Below are 18,941 nucleotides of genomic sequence, written 5' to 3'. Positions count from 1 at the left end.
GGACGAACGAGCACAAGAAGCAGTAGTAGAAAGATCATTGTTATCATCGGTTGCTGCCGCGACCTTTTTCGGGAGCTACGACAGTTGCGTTTACACTGCTGCGGCCGCGCTCCTTCTGTAACGACAAGCGAGGACAGCAGCAGCGGCAGAAGTAATAAAAGCTGTGGCGGTGCTGTACAAGCACGCGACCAACCTATAACCACACGACATTCAGGCAGCTTCTCCTGCCCTGACTCTGCTCTGAGCCGAACTGTCTGCTCTGTTCGATTGCTGCTGCTGCTGTTGTTTCGCTGTGTGTGCTGGTCGTGCTGTAACAGGGGCGGTTATGTGTACGAATTCTTGCCTGTCTGCTACGGAGGCGGCTGATCGGGTACTGCGGTGTGGCTTAACTCCTATCGCCCGCCCGCTAATGCTGATGCTGAGTGGCTGGTTGCTGTTTGTACTACTGCTGCTGCTGTTGCTGTTGTTGTAGTGTGCTTAGTTGGTTTGTTCGTCGCATGTATTGTCGTATGTATGCTGCGGCGGCGGCTGCTGCTGCTGCTGGAGTAGTAGCAGCATGAGTGTGTCTGGGGTATCCAACCTCGTCTGGGGCTGTGTTGGATAACTGTAGTAACTGGCTATGCTGCGGCCGTGCCAGGCTAGAGTGTTAGCGGTTGCAATAGCACTAATCGCTGCTGGTGAACCGACCAAGAGGCACTAAAAGCAGTAACTCAGTGGAACTACGACTACCAGCAGTAGTAATAATAACAAGAAGACAAATAATAATAATCATCATCATCATAAGAATCAGTGTAACGAGGTGCGGCTTTACTGGGCTCGTAACTACCGCGTATTAATGAAATGGAACTGCACAGCGGTCTCCCGAAAAGGAATACCAATCGAACTGTTGATGTTAGCCTTGTACTTAACTGATTTCAGTGTGCGATCTCTTCCGCGGGCGTTCGAATGGCCGACAGGCCACAATAAAGCTCTAGAGAGGAAAAACAGACCCATTCTACTAAGATCCAGGTGGAAAAAAAGAACACTGTAACTATCATAGGGGCAACCGATCATTAAGGGAAATACAAACAATATGCGGATTATCTGCGGAAAAGTGGATGAGGGAACGATACAGCGAAGGATGTAAGTAGGGGATTATTCATGTCCATAGCTAATAGCACTACCAGGCAGAAGCTGCGAACTATCGTGGACCAGTATGAAGAGTACTGTGGTTGCAACTTACTGCCAGTGAGCGTTTTACTATAATACCATTGTTACAGTTATTGTTATTATCCATTATTGTTGTTTGTGGTAAGCAGGCAAGAACAGTAATTGTCATTTTATGTCTCGCTGATGCAAGCGTGCTTCCTACATATATTATATATATGCCCGAGGTGTGCCTGTGTAGAGCGGCCGCTGAATGGAAAGCGCTCCCATTGTCGTGAGCCATCACTGCTGCGGCCATACGCACAGGGTTGGACTCAGCCATACCCACACACGCGCAGCTAAGGCAAGTCGCTCACCATATACAGGCTCATTGTATAGATACAGATAGACAGATAGGGAGACAGCAAGACAAATTCAGGAGGTGTATATACATACACATACACACAGACAGACATCTGTGTTGTCGCGGTAGAACGGCTACCGCTGCCTGTTGGTGTCTGCCTGGCCTTTTAGACGACTAGTTCAGGCAACTGACAAGGTTTAAGGTGTCGTCGTTGCTGTGGGTCGTTCTCGTTGGTAGCTGTCGTATCGCTGGTGAACTCGAACGTTACCGTGGGTCCATCGTCTCATTTCCCGCTTCCAGCAGTGACTCTTTTTTTTTCGACGTTTGCCTTCACAAGCCGGAGGAGCCATCCAGTCCTCTTGAGCCCAGCTTGATGGCCTACCACTATCAGCTTATGCGATTCAACTCGCGGGCGGATTGCCCATTTTCTGTTCAAAAATAACAAAACTGCAGCTGCCGTTACAACATGATTAGCAGCAATTCTACCTCAACACAAGAACAACGACAGCTACGAGTAAAGTTTACCGTAATAACACAATAAGCAAGAACATTTTTGCCATAGAGCTAATACTATTTTACGAAACTTGATCGAAGAGTACAGATGCTACGCAAACAGCACGACAGCAGCTACGAAGACAGGACAAATTCTGAAATATTGGCATTGCCTTCAGATAAAAGAAGAGTGCTTGGTATAATCTGAAACTATCGATTACGGTCACCATGATGACAGAGTTAACAATGAAGTCGACGATGGTGATGGAGGTAGTGCAAATGATGAATTGGCGGAGGTGTTAAGTGGTCAAAAACAAGGACGAAGTAACCTTGGAGCTCCTGACAGAAAGATACATAGACGTCAGAAATAGAGGACTAAACCCAGTGTGTGAATTTGGCCATAGGATACCAACTGGGAGCAGTCCATTCCCGACTCGAAGCTAATTAAACAGCGGCTTAGAAGGTAAGCTATAGAATATTGATTGGTAGCCACAAGTACTCTGATTGCCGTATGGCGTCAGCTTATAATATACAATAATAACATAAAGATTAGAATGTGTCGAATAATACGGAGAAGAATGTAGAAACTAAGAAGCAGAAACGCATGTGTATATGCTGACTCTGTGAAATAGATATATTTTTCTACATTATAATTGCTAGGAATACATGGCGCTAAACCGATTGTACACCAATAGCACTAGTTAATAATATTAAAAAACTGGTTTTTACAAATTCGTCCCGTAGGTACAATGCTGCGAAAATCTTGCCAAGTCCACTATTAAGTAACAGAGCCTTGTTTTTAGTTAAAAAAATAACTAATATCGAGATGAATCAAAAAAGCCGGAATAATATCCACAATGTTTTACAGCTATGTTGTACTTGAGGAAGGGAAATCATGTTCTATGAAGAACTCCATAGCTGGAAGACTAAAGCGGGCGTCCACATTTTTGGATATAACTGGCTAGTGTCGGTAGATCGTGATGTAAGGTTCCTTTAGAGATATCGTCCCGTCACTTAAAATTTCTAAAATGGTCTGCTAGCCGAAGAAAGATAGCAAACTTATTTGAAAAGCTGTACTTAAATCGTCACGATCAAACATGTTTTTTCTTTGATTTCTATTCAATTTGCATTTTTCACTAACTTGCTTCGGTTCCTTTGTTTTGTTGGACTCTCATTGAAAATGGTATGCGCTTAACAAGGTCAGTTATTCAATAATATTCGTATGCTTATGGTAAGTCTATAGATACGCTCATATCCAGTGGTCATTGTTCGAAAAAACCAGTTTATGCAGTCACCAAGCAATTAGCCAATGAAGCAATCAGTTAGTCTGCTGCTGATGCTACATATTCGACGTCCACGGCACGACCATGATGGTCATCAGCACGACCAGCGCCATCATCATGATCGACGCTATCACAAGTTAATTGGCTGTACATGCCATGAGAAATGTGGTTTAGTTCCGTGGTACTGAAGAAAAAACACGTGCGACCTACTACGATAATAAATTAGTCCGGATATAAAAAAGATATTAATTCCAAAGAAAATATTGCACCATTAAAATGGATTACCTCATATCTAGCATCCCTCGCAGTTGTGTGGGATTGAGGTGAGAGTGTCTTTAACTCCACGTTCTGACAAATGAAGATGCTCTAAACTCATGAAGAAACGCGATGCGGGAGTGCATCACATTGACATGGTTAGCTCTGTTGGGATCGACCACAAACCTATTTTAGCATATTAATTTGATTGTCTTCTGCGCCTCATACATGGAAAGTTATTGTTATCGAATGACTACTCGTCTCGTCGAAGCCCTCTGAGTTTAAAATTCTTCATGTTGCGAATTCCTTAATTTTAGGAGGATGATAAAATGAGTAAACGGCTTAGCATTAATCACTTTCTTCCCTCTTTTCCTCACCATACAGATTGAAACGGATTTAGTATTAATGTTCTTATCATTTATTCTTTCTGCTAACTCGTCATGTAGTCAAAATACCATACAGTGCACAAGCTGCTCGAATCCTGTGGGAAATAATTAAAAAAAAAATTAAAATATTGATAATTTTCAAGGTGGTCTTCGATGTAATTTTCTCTTGTTTCTTTTTCTTTTTATAATACTTTCTTTTGTATTTATAATACATATTAACGCAAAGTACCGCGTATTTGGAAACACAATAGAGGAAGGAAGACTCCGATAAAAATATAACTCAAAGGACGTCGAGGCTTGGTCAAGCCTTCAAGTTCGGCGCTCGCTGTGAAAAACACTCAAATACTATTTAAATATATATTTACAGAAAAGAAAAAGGAACTATATTTTAGGGAAGGGTACATCCCTTTGCTTACGGTCAACTTTCGATTAATTTTTTGCATTGCGTGGTCTTCTGAACGCTGTGTGCAGACCTGATATCGCACAAGGTCGTAAATATTAAAACTGATTAATTATATATTTTTTATAACTTACTGACGTTGCCATATTTTGAAAGTTCTAATAAACGAGATAGCATGATAGATTGAATGCTGAAGATTTTAATAGTTGTTTTTATTGTCTATCCAAAATTGTAAAATGGCCAGCATTGCTTAAAGTAATTCGATACTTAATACGTTTAAATGATAGTAAATAGTCATGAATGACATATGCTCCGAAAAAGTTCTATGCGTTTGTTTACGAACATTTAGTCGTAAGGACCACATTTCGTATGCCAATTCGGTACATTATTTTGTCATTGCCACGTGACGGTCACAAGCGTTGGGGATATCTACCTCATCATTGATGAGCGGCAGCACCAGCAGAAGGAGATCGCAGGCCAAAACAGCAACGGATAAACAGTACATCCATACGTAATTGGAGTAATGTAATTTCTGCAATTTGCTGTGGATTTGTGTAAAAAAGAGAAATGCACTATGATTCAATTATTAATGAAGGGCAACAATTGAAGCAGCTAGAAAAGCTATTCTATTTTTGGTGTTTCAGAACTGTCTAATGTGCACATGTCGTGTGTGTATGTCACGGCAGCGACAAGCTACTAGACGATAAACGGATACTACTTCTTGTGAGTAATCAGAATCTTTACCTGACGCTTGGATATATAAGACAAAATAGTACATTAATAAAGCTCGTTGTTGTTTATGCTTTGTTCTGTAGTTCCTGGACCTACAAAAGGTGATAAGCTTGAGTACAATGCCTTCTTCAGGAGCTACAACCATTGAGCGCGCGTCGAACTCTTCCTCGTCGCCTGAAAAGAAGTCGCCGCCCAAAGCGAAACGGCCTCGGCTGTCGGTCACTATTGAAATGCCCGAGAGTAATGACCGGTAAGTAAGCAGCTCTTCGTTCAGTTTTATAACACTGACCATAACATGTTCCTTCGTACAGAGTTCGGCCTTTCCCTATTTTAGGAGAAAGAATAAAACGAAAAAAAAGTCGAAACATAGGCCAAGGTCGAAAATATCAGTTTTGACCCTCTAAAAATAAACTGTCTCATTTTGTCTCCGACCTCAGCTCCATAGAATGAGATAAATGACGTAGTAATATTAATATTGTATTACATTTTTGATATTTTTTCCTCGGTTCAGATAACCTTGGTGTATTCATCGAATAGACTTTTAGAGCCACTTATTATCACTCTTCATAATAAGAACTAAACCGTTTCTTTGTGTCAAATAGGTTCTGTTGGAAATGCCACGGGGAGGATGCGAACGTACCTTGCACAGCGTGCCAGAGGTCATTTCACGAATATTGCGTACCTCCCCCGAGTCACCAGCAGCACGAATTGCAACAAGTAAATAGTCAATCCAAAGCAGGGGAACGACCGATCGTTATTGGCAGCAGCAATCATCCAATGACACTAACAACATCAGCTGGGGTCACCGCTGCAAGTGCAAAATCCAACAGAAACAATGAAGTAAGTAGTTGAATAGTTATACTACTGTCGTTGATGTTCCTGTGATAGTTCAGTAGCTAACAGATTTGCTTTATAATGTTCGAACCATGTGATAAGGTAGGTTCGAACCCGAGCGTAGATACATTTCGTTTCATGTTGGACGCCAGCCCTCTGATCGAATGCTTTGCGGTACGCCGAAATATTTAGTACTTTTGTTCATCTATGTCAATAAAAAAATTTGTTCAGAGTGTAAATTGCAGGATTATAACTTCGTGATTTTCTCCTTTTCTTTAACAGTTACATTGCATGGCTATGGATTAGTAAATAGAAACTGACATATTATAATGTACACATGTATATTATATATAATATATTCGGGCTTCATTTGATTTCACGATGTTTTTTTATTTCCTTGTTTGGCTTGCGTATTATGGAGGTCCTGAGTCAGCTCTGCAACTGAGTAAATTTTTATGTTAATATGAGGGGATCATTTTTGTTAGCGCCTCACGGTATAGCAGTTCGTGCATTGTCAGTGTCCTGACGCATTCTCATTTGCGTTTACTCCTCGTTAGCATACTTCCGTAATTCTCTAGTTTTCCTGTCTTACCTGCAAGCAATCTTTGTTTATAAAAATAAGATTATTCTACATTGCTTATTAAGCATGAAATGATTGATGACGATGGTTATTATTCAAGTTACTCATTGAGCTTCTACGTCTCTTTGAACGATAATTCACCATAGGCAACCGACCAACTGGATGATGAACAACAAGACCTACACAATTTCGTTTGCGCGGAGTGCTTAAGTGTGATCCTAGTTGAACGTGGTCGGCGCGAAGGAAAGCAACCAAGAGGATCTCTCGATAAGCTCGACAAGCAACAGGTGAGATGATATAGCAGTAACGCTAATTTGTTACTAACCACTAAAACGCCAGTGCTCCTGTTAAAGTCTATCTAACTCCTTATAATTATAAGAGTTGCTTATTTTCATCTTTTTCTGCGCTCTAATTATTGGCTGTCTCTTTGCACCTTTTTGAAGTTGTCCGAACTTTTGCTGGTAGCTGTTCGCTCGATACGTCCCTACGCGCTCGAGGTTTTCCACGCTCCCGTGTCACTTGAGGAATACCCGGATTACAAAGATTTTGTGGTCAAACCTTTTGATCTCCAACAACTTGAACAACTCGTCACCAAACAAAGGTTAGTCAAGTTTTTATTTCGAGAACACGCTTCAGGCATTTTTCACTTTATCTATCTCTTCGTTTAAGCAAAATGTGCGAGGAGAAAAAGCAACACGATTGACTTCACTGAGTACTATTTAACGTTGATTCTGGTTCAGGTATTCATGCGTTGAGGAGTTCGTTTCGGACCTCAAATGGATTCATCATAACTCCGTTGTCTACAATGGTCCACAGAATCGGATCAGTTCTTCGGCTGTAGCAATGCTGAAAGCCGCTGACAAAGAGGTCGGTGAAATGTCGCTATGCCCTCAGTGCTACTTGCATATGCGAAGAGCTACCGCATCTCAAAGCCAGTCCGCTTCGCCGGCCTCTGGTACAGGTAGGCCTGTACCTGTTTTCATCATATTCAAAATACTTTGAACTTCGTGGGCAAAGTACATAGAAAAACATAACGATAAAGATTTATTTGTTCATGAACGTTAAGGAAGACCTCTTAGCCCCTAATTTCTAGTGACGTCTTCGCTAAATGAGTTTTGTGCTTCTTGTGTCTGTGTATTCTATCGTCAACATCAGCTCTAAGTAGCAGTAATGGAAATTTCTTCTCTGAGGTCTGCTCCCCTCCGCATATCATTGTGTGGGCCAAAATTCGAGGATTTCCACATTGGCCTGCCAAGGTTAGTACCACGAGATAGGTTTCAATTTTTGCATGAAATACACTGACATACACTCACGGATAAGAATCAGCTATGCGTTTGTTGAAAAACATTGATGTGCCAATGTTCGTCAGTGTGCTTTTTTACTTAAAGAAAAACAAGGAAGCGCAATAAAACCGGACGTTTCTGCTATTGTTTTGTTTAAAGGTGATGCGAGTGGAGGGCGACCAGGTGACGGTCAAGTTTTTCGGCGATCATAACAAAAGTCTCGTGACACTCGGCAACTGCACGATCCTCACCCAAAAACCACCTGTAAATCAGAAAAGCAAAAAAGGCTCTTACAGCACAGCGATGGACGAAATGGCTACCTATGTTCGGAAGTGAGCATTTACGTATATATTATGTATAGGTCAAGGTTAATTAACAGGTGAACTTTTTAATACAATGTTTTGCGACACCGAGAGCTGGAAGCCCGAAAAGTCGCAAGTAAAAGAGAACGTTTCAGTAGGCCGTTAAGTTCGTTAACCTGTGGTTGTTGATGCGTTCTTACAGCCATAAGTGACGAAGGGTTTCATAACGACTTAACCGAGTACTATACCGCGTATTGAGAAAGGTATTCAATGGGGTACTCACACCAAATGTATTTAGGCACTTAAAATGAGGTCAGCAGGTGCCGAAGGACACTACACTAGTGCAGCCTGAGTTATGTAGTAGAAAAACATTAAAAGTCTTTTGGTCTTCTGCTGAGTTAAATAACTGATTGTATTTGATGGTCAATTTACTCTCGAAGATATCGCGAGCGATTTGGTGTCGACTTCCGTTATGAGACGGATCAAATCAAATTGACGACTGAAATCTACAACCAACGCATGAGTGCCCCACCTAATGGAAGTCAGCCATTAACTGTCGCCCTCGGATCCCAAGAAGCTTCTGCCAAAGAAAACGAACTCGAAAGAAAGGCGCTTGAAGCTTCCAGTGCTGTTGGATATAGACTCGAGACCACAGCTCTTACTCATGCGGTGCCTACTCATCCCGCAGAAGCCGTCCCGACGGAAGCTATTAATGCAGTAGTGAAATTAAGGAATTCAGAGGAAACTGTTGCTGCGACGGGCGGCGCTAAAGACATAAACTACCCATCTTCGCAAAAGTGCATAGCCGCGGCCATTGTAAAAGCAAATAACATGCCGACGTCGGTAGAACCGCTGCCAATGGACGTCGATGAGCGCGAGGATGACGAAGATGAAGAAGAGCGAAGGATCAAGAGCGTCATTATTTCCCAAGTTCCGCTGCTAGCGGACAACGACGATGATGATAAAGACAGTGGGGTGAGTAATCAACGCTAACATTTTATAATATATATAGTGTAGAATCTATAACAGAAGTATTGCTATTGCATTCTGGAGTATGGTAGAATTAGTCTATGTAACAATTTTTGCGAATATATACATTACTCGGAAGTGAGATGCATGGTTCATACAATAATTGTATTCAAAATATTGTAAGTTCATCTTGTTTTTTTATAAGTTGCGAAAAAACTAGCTTTCGACTTCGTGCCCACGCTGCCCTGTAACATTTCTGTTCGATCCGGTTGAAATTTCAACTTGCAAAAAGAGTCAGTGATTAATATGCTCATTACGTTTTGCTTATTTTCTGATTTTTCAACTTCAGTCTGAAGAGCAGAATTCAATTCTGGAAAGCATTAAGCGTAAGTTGAACCTCGATAAGAAATCCGATTCGACCGATGATGACAAGGAAGATAACGGAAATGGAAAAGAAATTATTTCAGCTACTGCAGCTGCTGCTACCGAAGCTATTGCAACAGCTGCAAACAGCAGTAGCAACAACAGCAATGGCGTTAATAATATCAGTTACGCTACCAACAGTTCAGCGTCGAAGGATACCAACAAAGCAGACAAGGGTATCAACAACAATCTTAACGACAACAACAATACCGAAAGTAACAATCCTAATGGGATAACGCTACGAATACCAGATAAAGATTTTAAGTCCGATCTTCATCCTGATATTCAACTGCAGCAGATGCAAGCAACAGCAGTGATCGCCCAAAATTTGGGACGTCATCAAAGCAGTTCCGACAACAGTAGTAACAACAGCAACAACAGTAATAGAAGCAGCAGTAACAGTCATTCTAACAACAGCGGAAGCGGCAACAGCGCCAAAAATGAACGAAAATCCCAGTCAGCGGCTGAGGATAGTCATGAAAAACCCCAGCGTGAGGCGAAGCCGATAAAAGCTGCTAAGGATCAACAGCAACTCAAAAGCGATCAATATAATTGCAGCGTAAAGGTAAGGCAACCCTATATACGCAGTATATATTTAACGGGGTGCGTCATTTAAATTCGGGCAGATCTTAACGGGCTATTTTTTGTGGCGGGAAGGCGTCCACATGGTACCAAAAAAACAGCCAGTTTTCTCTAGAACGAACTAACACACTCACCATGATATAAAACAGTGTTTTTTTTATCTCAACTTTAGCAAGTAAACGTTTTTTTCGCGCTGGACAAACTTCCATCAAGGTCGAAAAAAACTTACTTTTTCGACTGAAATCGGCCATTCTTCATACCGCATCTGAGAAATCTGAAAAAGAGGCAAATGGAAAGTCGTCTATAGAGTATAGATTTAAAAACCTTAACTCTGCTGATAATCTTTCGGCCCTTAATTAATATTTTCTCGAAACTTTTTGAGAATTGATTAAAAAGCCATTTTTGTAAAATATATAAAAAAATGACGGTCATTTGGGAGAGTAATATATCGATTGTTACTTATCTAGACTGAATAATTAGTCTTTAGAGATATAGAGAGTCGAAATCGCCTTGGGGAGTTCAACGACCAGAGGCCTTCCACGTCTTTTCAACCTTTTGGTTGTTTTGAACTTTTAAATTTTTAGGTTTTATTGCCTGCAACTAACCCCAAAGTTAGTTCTAAAAAAATATAAAAAATAAAAATGGAATAGTGAGCTGTTTTAATCCCGAATCGAAGACGTCATCGCGGTGAGCGATGGCGGTAAACATGGCTATTGGTAACGATCTTTTGGCATATGTAAAGTATTTAACTGAATGTTTTGTTGTTTAGCTACAATCTTAAAAGTAACTCCAGATTCACAAGCCAGAATTTAGATGTTGCATCCTGTACATATATATATACTTAACTCTGTTTTAACCTTTTCAATGAGTATAAGAAAACACATGTTGCAGGTTATGTTTTAGCACTGAAATAATGCCAACATTATTCTGTTTGTTGTTTTAGGAGGAGAAAGAAGGCAGCACTAGTAGCAATAGCAGCGGAAGTAGCAATGGTAGTGGTTCGGTAGCGAAGGAGCACATAGACCGAGAGAAAGACGGTGGTCGATCAGCCTTGATGAACGCAAGCGGTTCATCGTCAAGACGGGAATCATCAAGGGCACACATGAATAGCAATAGCTATAAAACAAACGTGAACAGCGGTGATCTGAATGCGACAAATGAAAGGCAACGATCTAGGACTAGGGTAAGTATCATATCGTCAAGACTTGCGCATCGTCAAATATGCGCTGAAGCCTAACTCATTTGTGATATAATTGTTTTGCCTCTTTCTTTCTTATTAATATGAATAGGTGCGAGGCACAAGAACAGGCGTTGCAGAGCAACAGGATCTCGAGGATTTGGAGAGCCCGGCGTCGCCGCCGCCTTCCGCTGCTCCTTTAGTGGCAGGTCTCGTTGGTGGTGTTGAGGATGCCAGCCTTCTTGCAGCAGCCGCCGCTATAGGGTTAGCAGGCGCTGCCGCGGCGGCAGCTGCTGCAACAGGACAGCAACAACACCAGCAAGGAAAAGGGACGAGGGCTGACGCCGGGGCTGGCGGTTCCAGCCACTTTGGAGCCAACAAAGGTAAAACTAAAACCAAAATATAGAAAAATATTATCTATTCCTAACTAAAAGCAGGTACACTTTTCAAGGAATAGTTTAGGCTTAATTCGTAAAGTTTCGGCAATATAAAATCTAAACGGAGTTACATCTAACACGAACGTAATTAACAGCCGAATGAAAGCGGTAAAGACTCCAGGTATGCTTTCGTTCGAATACTCTTACGGAGTGTTATCTCATGGGTCCCAGATGCACACAAAAAGTGTCGATGAAATCTTATTCTTCTGAAGCCAAGTAGAAACTTTCAATTGTATTTCCTATACGTTGAAGCCTATTGAAAATTCTACTGATACCAATGAGCGTGCTTGTTACATCTCTGATAAGGTTATATACTTTCTCTTGTGCTAAAGGCGTTCTAGCTGGGGGAGTGTTGGGCTTGGGAGTAACTGGTCTCTTGGCTGTTGAAGACACACCTAAATCGCCAGAAAGGACCAACTGCTGCGCCGAAGTATCGAGCACGACAGCTGATACAGATCCCCCCCAAGCAACACACCTGGCCAACACCAATAATCAGAGTACCCTAACGGCCACTACCACCGTCATACCAAAAGTTAGTAAATAGTTTATTAAGTGAATATCTATCATCATCCAGCTATTATATTGTTGAAAGTGACGAAGCTCAAAAAGGCGCTTGCTTCTCGAGAGTTACGAAATATCGATCAGCAAATTTTGCTAAGTGCGCCTGGCGATATTACACTAAGCTAGGCATCTGAACCAATTGTCGAATTGATTGTTTTGACATCGTTTTTGTTTTACTACAAATGACGCTCAACTTTCGTTACTATGGACTAGGTTGCAAGCGGGGATACCTTTTTTGAGAAGCTTCGACAAACGATCGAGGAGTGTAAAGAGAAGGTGGGCGTAACCGGGCACCTCAGTCAACTGCAACCGATTGCAGCTGGCGGCGGAGTTATTGGAACTCATCCGGAAGATGAAGATCAGGAGGAAGAAGAGGGCCATGATTATGATGAATCAGAAACGGACGTTTCCGATACCGAACTCATGCCGTATCAGCAAAAGGTAAGACCGACAAAGATCTCGTCGCAACTTGATGCGAGTCTTACATACGTGTTTGTATTATTTCCATTATCTTTCATGTTAACGAACGAAAACAAGTTTATAGAAAATAGAAGTAAAGAAGGCATAATCATAGATACCTTGCGTTGAATTAATTTTGCCACGGATATCATTATTGCTGGTTGTTAAGACTTCAAGTGTTCAAAGCCATACTACTTTGGACAGTTTGACGCGCCGATTACATCGTACATTCGTGCTCTTGTGCTCGATGAACTCCTTTCATATAGGCACTCCAGCTACCGTCGCCTCGAAAGGAGAGCACGGCCCCACCAACCGATGAAGCTGCCCTGTTATCTCTGGCGTCGAGTCAGTGTTTCACGCATCGCGAGACACAAACCGGGGATATACCAGCCCATAGCCTAAATTGGACCAGTGACGATTGGGCCTTGCATTACTGGAACGCACCGCGTGTGCATCCAGATGATAAGCGACTAAATCAGGTGAGTCGTTATGATTTACTTTTTCTATAATAATTTTAGTTTAAATGTGCTAACGATACGGCAGGACAGAATCACTAATTATCGATCGATCTATGTGTCTATTGTAACAATTACTGAAAATATGAGAAGCGAAAGAATAATCTCAAAAGCTTCGAATGCCTTCCATATGTTACGAAGAAACGAATTTTTTTTCACTAACGTATGTCTAGGAGCTGGTAGCTCGTGAAATGTCTCTGCTCAAGGACAAACTAAAGTTAAAAGAATTGGCGGCGCATAAAGCCCTTTGGCAGGCATCGGCCACCCGGATGACGGACGTTGTCAAATCAAAACAGTGGTGCTGCGTTTGCAAGGTGATTAGAATCGTTTAACTCTTCGTAAATATAACTTCTGCTTTGCTGTTTTATTAAAAAAAAAAAATGAAGGCGCTGTGTAGTTTCTTATACTAATGTACAGTGGTAGAATGAGCCAGCTATTTCTATCATTAGTTGATTTTATCCTGTCTTGTTTTTTAGGGCTTGGCAACGATGACATGCTGTTGGAATACGTCGTACTGCTCGCAGGCCTGTCAAAGTTCTCATTGGCCAGTTCATATCAAAACATGTGAACGATCTCAGCAGACCTCCAAAAGATAGAGACGTCAACTAACTTCGGTCACCATATGAAGCCAACTCTTGTAATCATCAACGATATAATACCAACATACTGTTGGGTACCATCTATCAATCAGTTTATTACCTGATCACACGAAGTATACGCAAATTAATAATAAGTAAAAGACTTCTTGGGCAATTAAGTCATCGAATTACGAGCGCGAGTGGAAGATTAATAGATGGTCAAACCCGGGTCAGGAACGAATCGATGAATAAGAAAGCGAAGAAAGAAAGGTATCATCCGCCTTTTTTCTACAACCTAAAAAGACTAGCACCGACAGAACTTCATATTTACTATCATTGCCAATTCACACCGTAATAAAATTATCATTGATTGACTGTTAACGGGATCTTCCAGGGGAATCAATATACCTTTTACCATTTCTTTCGGCTTGATACTAATATAGTGATTTTTCCCAAGACAATTGTAACATGACCTATTCAGGAAAACTGAGCTATACTGTATATTGTTAATGCAATAACGAACATGAATGACTTCGATTGCATCGGGCAACCGAGCTAAGTGTACATTGATTAATCCACCAGTTACAGCAAAGAAACTTTTAAGGGAACACAACGTTATGAAGGACATTGGTGTTATGAGCCGTCGTAGCTCGAGGATTCTCCCCGAAAATGAACTACCAGCTAACGCTTTGATGAAACCGACAAACTGCCGTTCGCGAATTGCTTGTCGAGCGACTTAGTAATAGTGGTGGCGAAAGTATTCTTGCAAGGAAGTAGTGTAATATGCTGAGCTGCGCTAACCGAAATAACAAATAGGGTCTGTGGCCTCACGCACCCTTTATGTTAACTCCCGTCTCAATAATAACTGTACAGTGCGAAAATGTTGAAACTAATGACATAGGCAAACTTTAAACCAACACAGTTCGTTCGCAACACGTCAGTGGATGTTGCTTTGTTCGTCCACTTTCGAATGGTAGAATAATCGCCGACTTCACGCAGGGCGTGGTTGCGAAACACGTGATTAATTAAAAACGACTCAGTTTTCTCAGTAGTCTGGTAGTGGGAGATTGGCTCCTTAGCAAGAAGAGGCAGTTCCAAAAGAAGGAACAGTCGTCCCTTATCGTCCTAGCTGCCCAATTTGTTCAAATATCGGATCGAAGAATCACCTCTCGTCATTTCTGTGAAATTAGTAAAAAAACATCCCTAGTTCAAAAAGAACAGAGCGTTGTACTCTAGGCCATGCATCTTTTCTAGATAAAAAGCTGGAAGGGCAAGATCAAAGGTTGTACCAAGCTTTATAATACTTTATAACTCTTTTCAGGCCATTCTGCAATGTTAAATTGCCTCATTGTAAAATTTCTGTATTTCTGCTTATCAACATATGCCCCCTTTGGTTACGGCAGGAGAAAACCCGAAACGTTGAAAGGAAACCCGAAAGTTTGGTATGAAAACAAGAACGCGGTTTAATCCGCTAACAATGTGGGAAAGCTAACAAGTGATACGGATCTTCATCGTTCATTTAATGACGAAAAAGCTATTTGTGTACAGCTATACAAATTATATCTATATATGGTAATTATACGATAATTGTAGACTGAGAAATATAAACACCTCTCATCTGGTATTGAATAGCAATAATAATAATCTCTCCGTTAACGCATTGCATGGCGTGGTATTGCGATACGTCGATGACGCAGTATGTGTGTGTCTAAGAATGTCGAGGAAAGAGGAGTATACATAGTTTGAGTGCGACTTGTTGTAAGCGCTATGTGACCAGGAGCCGGCTCTTCCCCAGCTCTGTCTATAGGAGCATAGGTAGTTGTGTTGTGTTACGTGTGAGTTTGGTGAGATAAATAACATGGATCGAGTGCAAAACAAATCGACGAAGAGAGGACGAGATATCATGTTCAAGTTTGCTAGAGACACTATGGAGAATATCATTTTGTGTAGTTACTATTGATATATATATATGTGTTCGGCAGAAATTTGGACACTACTTATGTCGCTTTTTTATAAACTGTATCTGAATGGAAACAAATATTTAGATGATACCTTTTGCATGCACTGACAGCAACATTCATGACGGACGTATATGTTCAATGTAACTGCCAGTTTTTTTCATTAGAGGCCTAAAGCGTTCACTAGCATGTATCACAACATTCCTCTCTATATTTTCGAATCCCTGCTTAATGCTGACAGTGAAGGGGTTGACATTGCCATGTGGATATTGGTTAGACTGTCGATATTTGTTTAAATCCAGGCTTCAAGAAAGCCCTTGTTCAAGAACATGCCGGCCGGTCAGCCCGATACTATTTGTTCGTATGAGTGGGTGCATAACTTGGGTCTTCCATTCGTCGCAGTAGCCATCCACGGCGTAATGTTTCTCAGAATTTTAAGGTAAATTTATTTGGTAATGAATACGCCTAAAAAAAAGCACGATGCGCACTACGATGTGTCCTTCAGTGAACACAACAACGTTTGACTTCAAATGGCGTAGAAAGTTGATAACATTGGTGGAGGTTCGTCAGGCGCAAGGAATGAGCAGTAAGTGACCTCTGCTTGCATTTTGAAGACTGATCTGTTAGGTCCGCCTTTACGCCTGCAAGGTCTTGTTCTAGCAAGAACCGTGGTTCTGATAGTACCAAGAGTAACGTATGAACGTATGTCTGCAAAATGTGTCTCAATTTATTCCGAACATCTATATATATGTACATATAGTTTTAGCAGAAATAAGCGGGCTCGTGTGCTACTTTATGTTTATCCATTGTTGGAGAGACGGATGGTTATGTTGTCCGTGTATAGCCCACAGCATGTAGACTGTGACGAACTATGGATGATGGCAATACATTACACAGCAATGTGGTTCATCATCAGGTGGAAGGAGTTTTCCCGCGTTTTATGAGTTGTGTTAAGAATAATATAAAAATAGAAAAATGAATAATATATACGTATGCATTGTGTAAGTACATACACACACATACAATATGCAAAGGTAATTATGTCTACCGCTCGATATTCATGTATTTACATAAATATAAATATGCATACATAGTACGATATAAATCTGCTATGTTATTAAGTGCGCATACATCATCCAGTTTGTTCGAGTGCTTAATGTATGTGTGCGTATGCGACTGTATGTTAGTAAATGTCTAATTTTTTGTCATGTTTGTACCGTCAGTCAAATGCCTTTAATGTGTATTTGAGTATGCGCGTCAGTGAGTGCGTAAGAACATTATCTGTATTAGGACACTAAATTAGCAACAAAAAGCTGCTATGGAGATATAGGTTAAATAGATGAAATAAAAATAGTCGCAACGAGCTGTATACTCTATGTATTTAGTTTACAAAAACAATAAATGACTTATTATTATTATGCGTTCAAACACAACAGAATCCGTGTAAACTTCATATATTGTACTAATAAGCATGCTACCTTTTTAATGAAAATAACAAACAGGTCCTTTCTGTATATACGTAGAAGCACTTAGCAATTAACCTAATATAAATTCCAACATAACAAAACCTATTTCATAAAATAGGTCTTTGGCATTTTTTGCCATAAAAGTTTCTAAAATTAGTAAAGTGTGCCGTATCTTATTCGTATCATATTTTTCTGTGCACCCACATTCAGAACCATCCATTTGACGAACTTTGAACAAAGATAGGGGAGTAGTGTGGCATCGAACATGTTTCGACACTGTATTATTACCTTATGTTACTTTAATAATAAGTGAACATAGGCTAAGGTATATGCATTTTTCTCTCCAATCTCAACCGTAGCCATTGTACCATATAAATTTTCAATCTAAATTGTGGGAACACATAAACAATACGTTAACAAAATATTATTTTTGCGTCTGTCTTTTGATCCACACAAGTCTGTCTATATTGTACAATACTTTGGATATTATGTATTCGCATCCTACAGACTGACGTTATTTAATTGGCCCATTGTAATAGTATAGACATGATCCGTTATCCAGGTTCGAAGGTAATACGTTGAATTTTGAAGCAAAGTACCTTTCTGGCAAACTGAATAAGCAATAAAGGTGTACGAACAATATGACGATATTATGCGAGTCTAACAGGCTTAAAATGTAGAACTGCCACAAGCTTTTCTATGGGTAGAAAAAAGGTGCGTCAGCTGTGTAGAACTACAGAAGTACTTCGAAATTTACATCGAAAATTACACCCTTTGTCAAGACAAAAATATAATTGTTGAGCCCGAGATGTTAAGCCGTCTTCGTAAGTCTCGTACGTGGACCCGATCGAAATGATAGATTGAACATAAACTGCATATGCCAACATCTGCCTATATATTTATAAAAGTTAACGGTTTTGTCACTCAAAGAAATTTCAGTTCTTCATTCTGCTCAAAAAATTTCCTTATCGTACGAGCTTGAATGGTCTGATGCGATACCTCTAACGACAGCCACCAAAGCAAAATACAATTGATGGGAGTGATAAGAAAACAATAAGAATGATATTTAGGGAATCGCTTATTGAAATGGTGATACAAATATATAAGTATCATTTTCATTGTTTTGTATTGTATTAAAACTAATAGGTTGCTATTTGGAGAAAGTAAAAGTAACGTGGGTTTTAATATACTGTACAGATATAGGGAAGATCTTATAACAACTTCCCCTTTGAATAATAAACAAATTAAGGAAGCTTGGAAAAAAGCCAGAAATTTAACAAGATTAATACGGTATATCAACGAAACGTAAGTCTCGGAGGAAGTACAACATGGTCATCTTCAAAGACCGTATAACGTCAGTAATATCATATTTTCATAAAACGCACCAGAGTAATTATGACTATTGCTAACAACGTTAAATACGAGTGCGATTTTATATATATATATATATATATATATATATATATATATATATATATATATATATATCGGAGCGAGAGTGAATTTTTCCTGAACAGCCGTAATTATGCAAATGAAACGAAGAAAGTTAGATCAAAAACTGGGCTTTTCTTAAAGAAGCGATCCAAATCCCTAAAGATCAGTATTTAGAAATATCGTAACTATGTGCTGAGTCGATCGGAGGAATCGTGTTCTACTATACCTAGCAACAATGTGTTTGTTGTTGCTAACGTATTATACACAGGAACTCACATAAGGGTTATCGCCAGAAACACGTTGAAATAGAAAATACGCCCGGTAGGGGGTTATTAATCACGGATAA

At 40.3% G+C, this 18,941-nt stretch overlaps 1 protein-coding gene and 1 long non-coding RNA gene across 7 annotated transcripts; one reads left to right on the top strand and one right to left on the bottom strand.

Moving 5' to 3' along the window:
- Positions 1-390: 390 nt before the first annotated feature.
- Positions 391-17,133, top strand: LOC111249536 (uncharacterized). Of its 6 annotated transcripts, none has more exons than XR_015326876.1 (19): positions 391-2,444; positions 4,950-5,028; positions 5,121-5,287; positions 5,640-5,877; positions 6,598-6,738; positions 6,895-7,052; positions 7,192-7,412; positions 7,607-7,707; positions 7,894-8,066; positions 8,477-9,011; positions 9,355-9,993; positions 10,954-11,193; positions 11,300-11,570; positions 11,957-12,156; positions 12,399-12,626; positions 12,911-13,123; positions 13,333-13,473; positions 13,636-14,007; positions 15,059-17,133. XR_015326876.1 is itself a non-coding variant. In XM_086987757.1 (19 exons), exons 4-19 carry the CDS (start codon positions 5,157-5,159, stop codon positions 13,753-13,755), a joined length of 3,750 nt encoding a protein of 1,249 aa, XP_086843883.1. In that variant the 5' UTR covers positions 391-1,122; positions 1,299-2,444; positions 4,950-5,028; positions 5,121-5,156; the 3' UTR covers positions 13,756-17,133. The 6 variants fall into 6 exon arrangements, 5 of the variants coding, with proteins under 5 accessions (XP_086843883.1, XP_022659264.1, XP_022659265.1 ...); XM_086987757.1 differs by having other exon boundaries at positions 391-1,122; positions 1,299-2,444; positions 13,636-17,133; XM_022803529.2 differs by having other exon boundaries at positions 13,636-17,133.
- LOC147755855 (uncharacterized) lies at positions 5,678-10,958 on the bottom strand. The gene is made up of 4 exons (XR_015326885.1): positions 10,240-10,958; positions 6,885-7,996; positions 6,365-6,474; positions 5,678-5,845 (listed from the first exon to the last, which is right to left on the bottom strand). It is a non-coding gene; the product is annotated as an uncharacterized LOC147755855 (long non-coding RNA).
- Positions 17,134-18,941: the final 1,808 nt, after the last annotated feature.

The sequence above is a fragment of the Varroa destructor genome, unplaced genomic scaffold, assembly GCF_002443255.2.
Source record: "Varroa destructor unplaced genomic scaffold, Vdes_3.0 BEIS01000004.1, whole genome shotgun sequence".
Lineage (NCBI taxonomy): Eukaryota > Metazoa > Arthropoda > Arachnida > Mesostigmata > Varroidae > Varroa > Varroa destructor.
Note: the sequence above shows the minus strand (reverse complement) of the source record. Positions and strands in the feature narration are given on the sequence as shown.

Coding starts and splice junctions, on each gene's coding strand:
- LOC111249536 (XM_086987757.1), top strand. CDS start 5,157: ATGCCTTCTTCAGGAGCTACAACCATTGAGCGCGCGTCGAACTCTTCC. Junction 5,878..6,597: donor AATCCAACAGAAACAATGAA/GTAAGTAGTTGA, acceptor AATTCACCATAG/GCAACCGACCAACTGGATGA. Junction 11,194..11,299: donor GGCAACGATCTAGGACTAGG/GTAAGTATCATA, acceptor TAATATGAATAG/GTGCGAGGCACAAGAACAGG.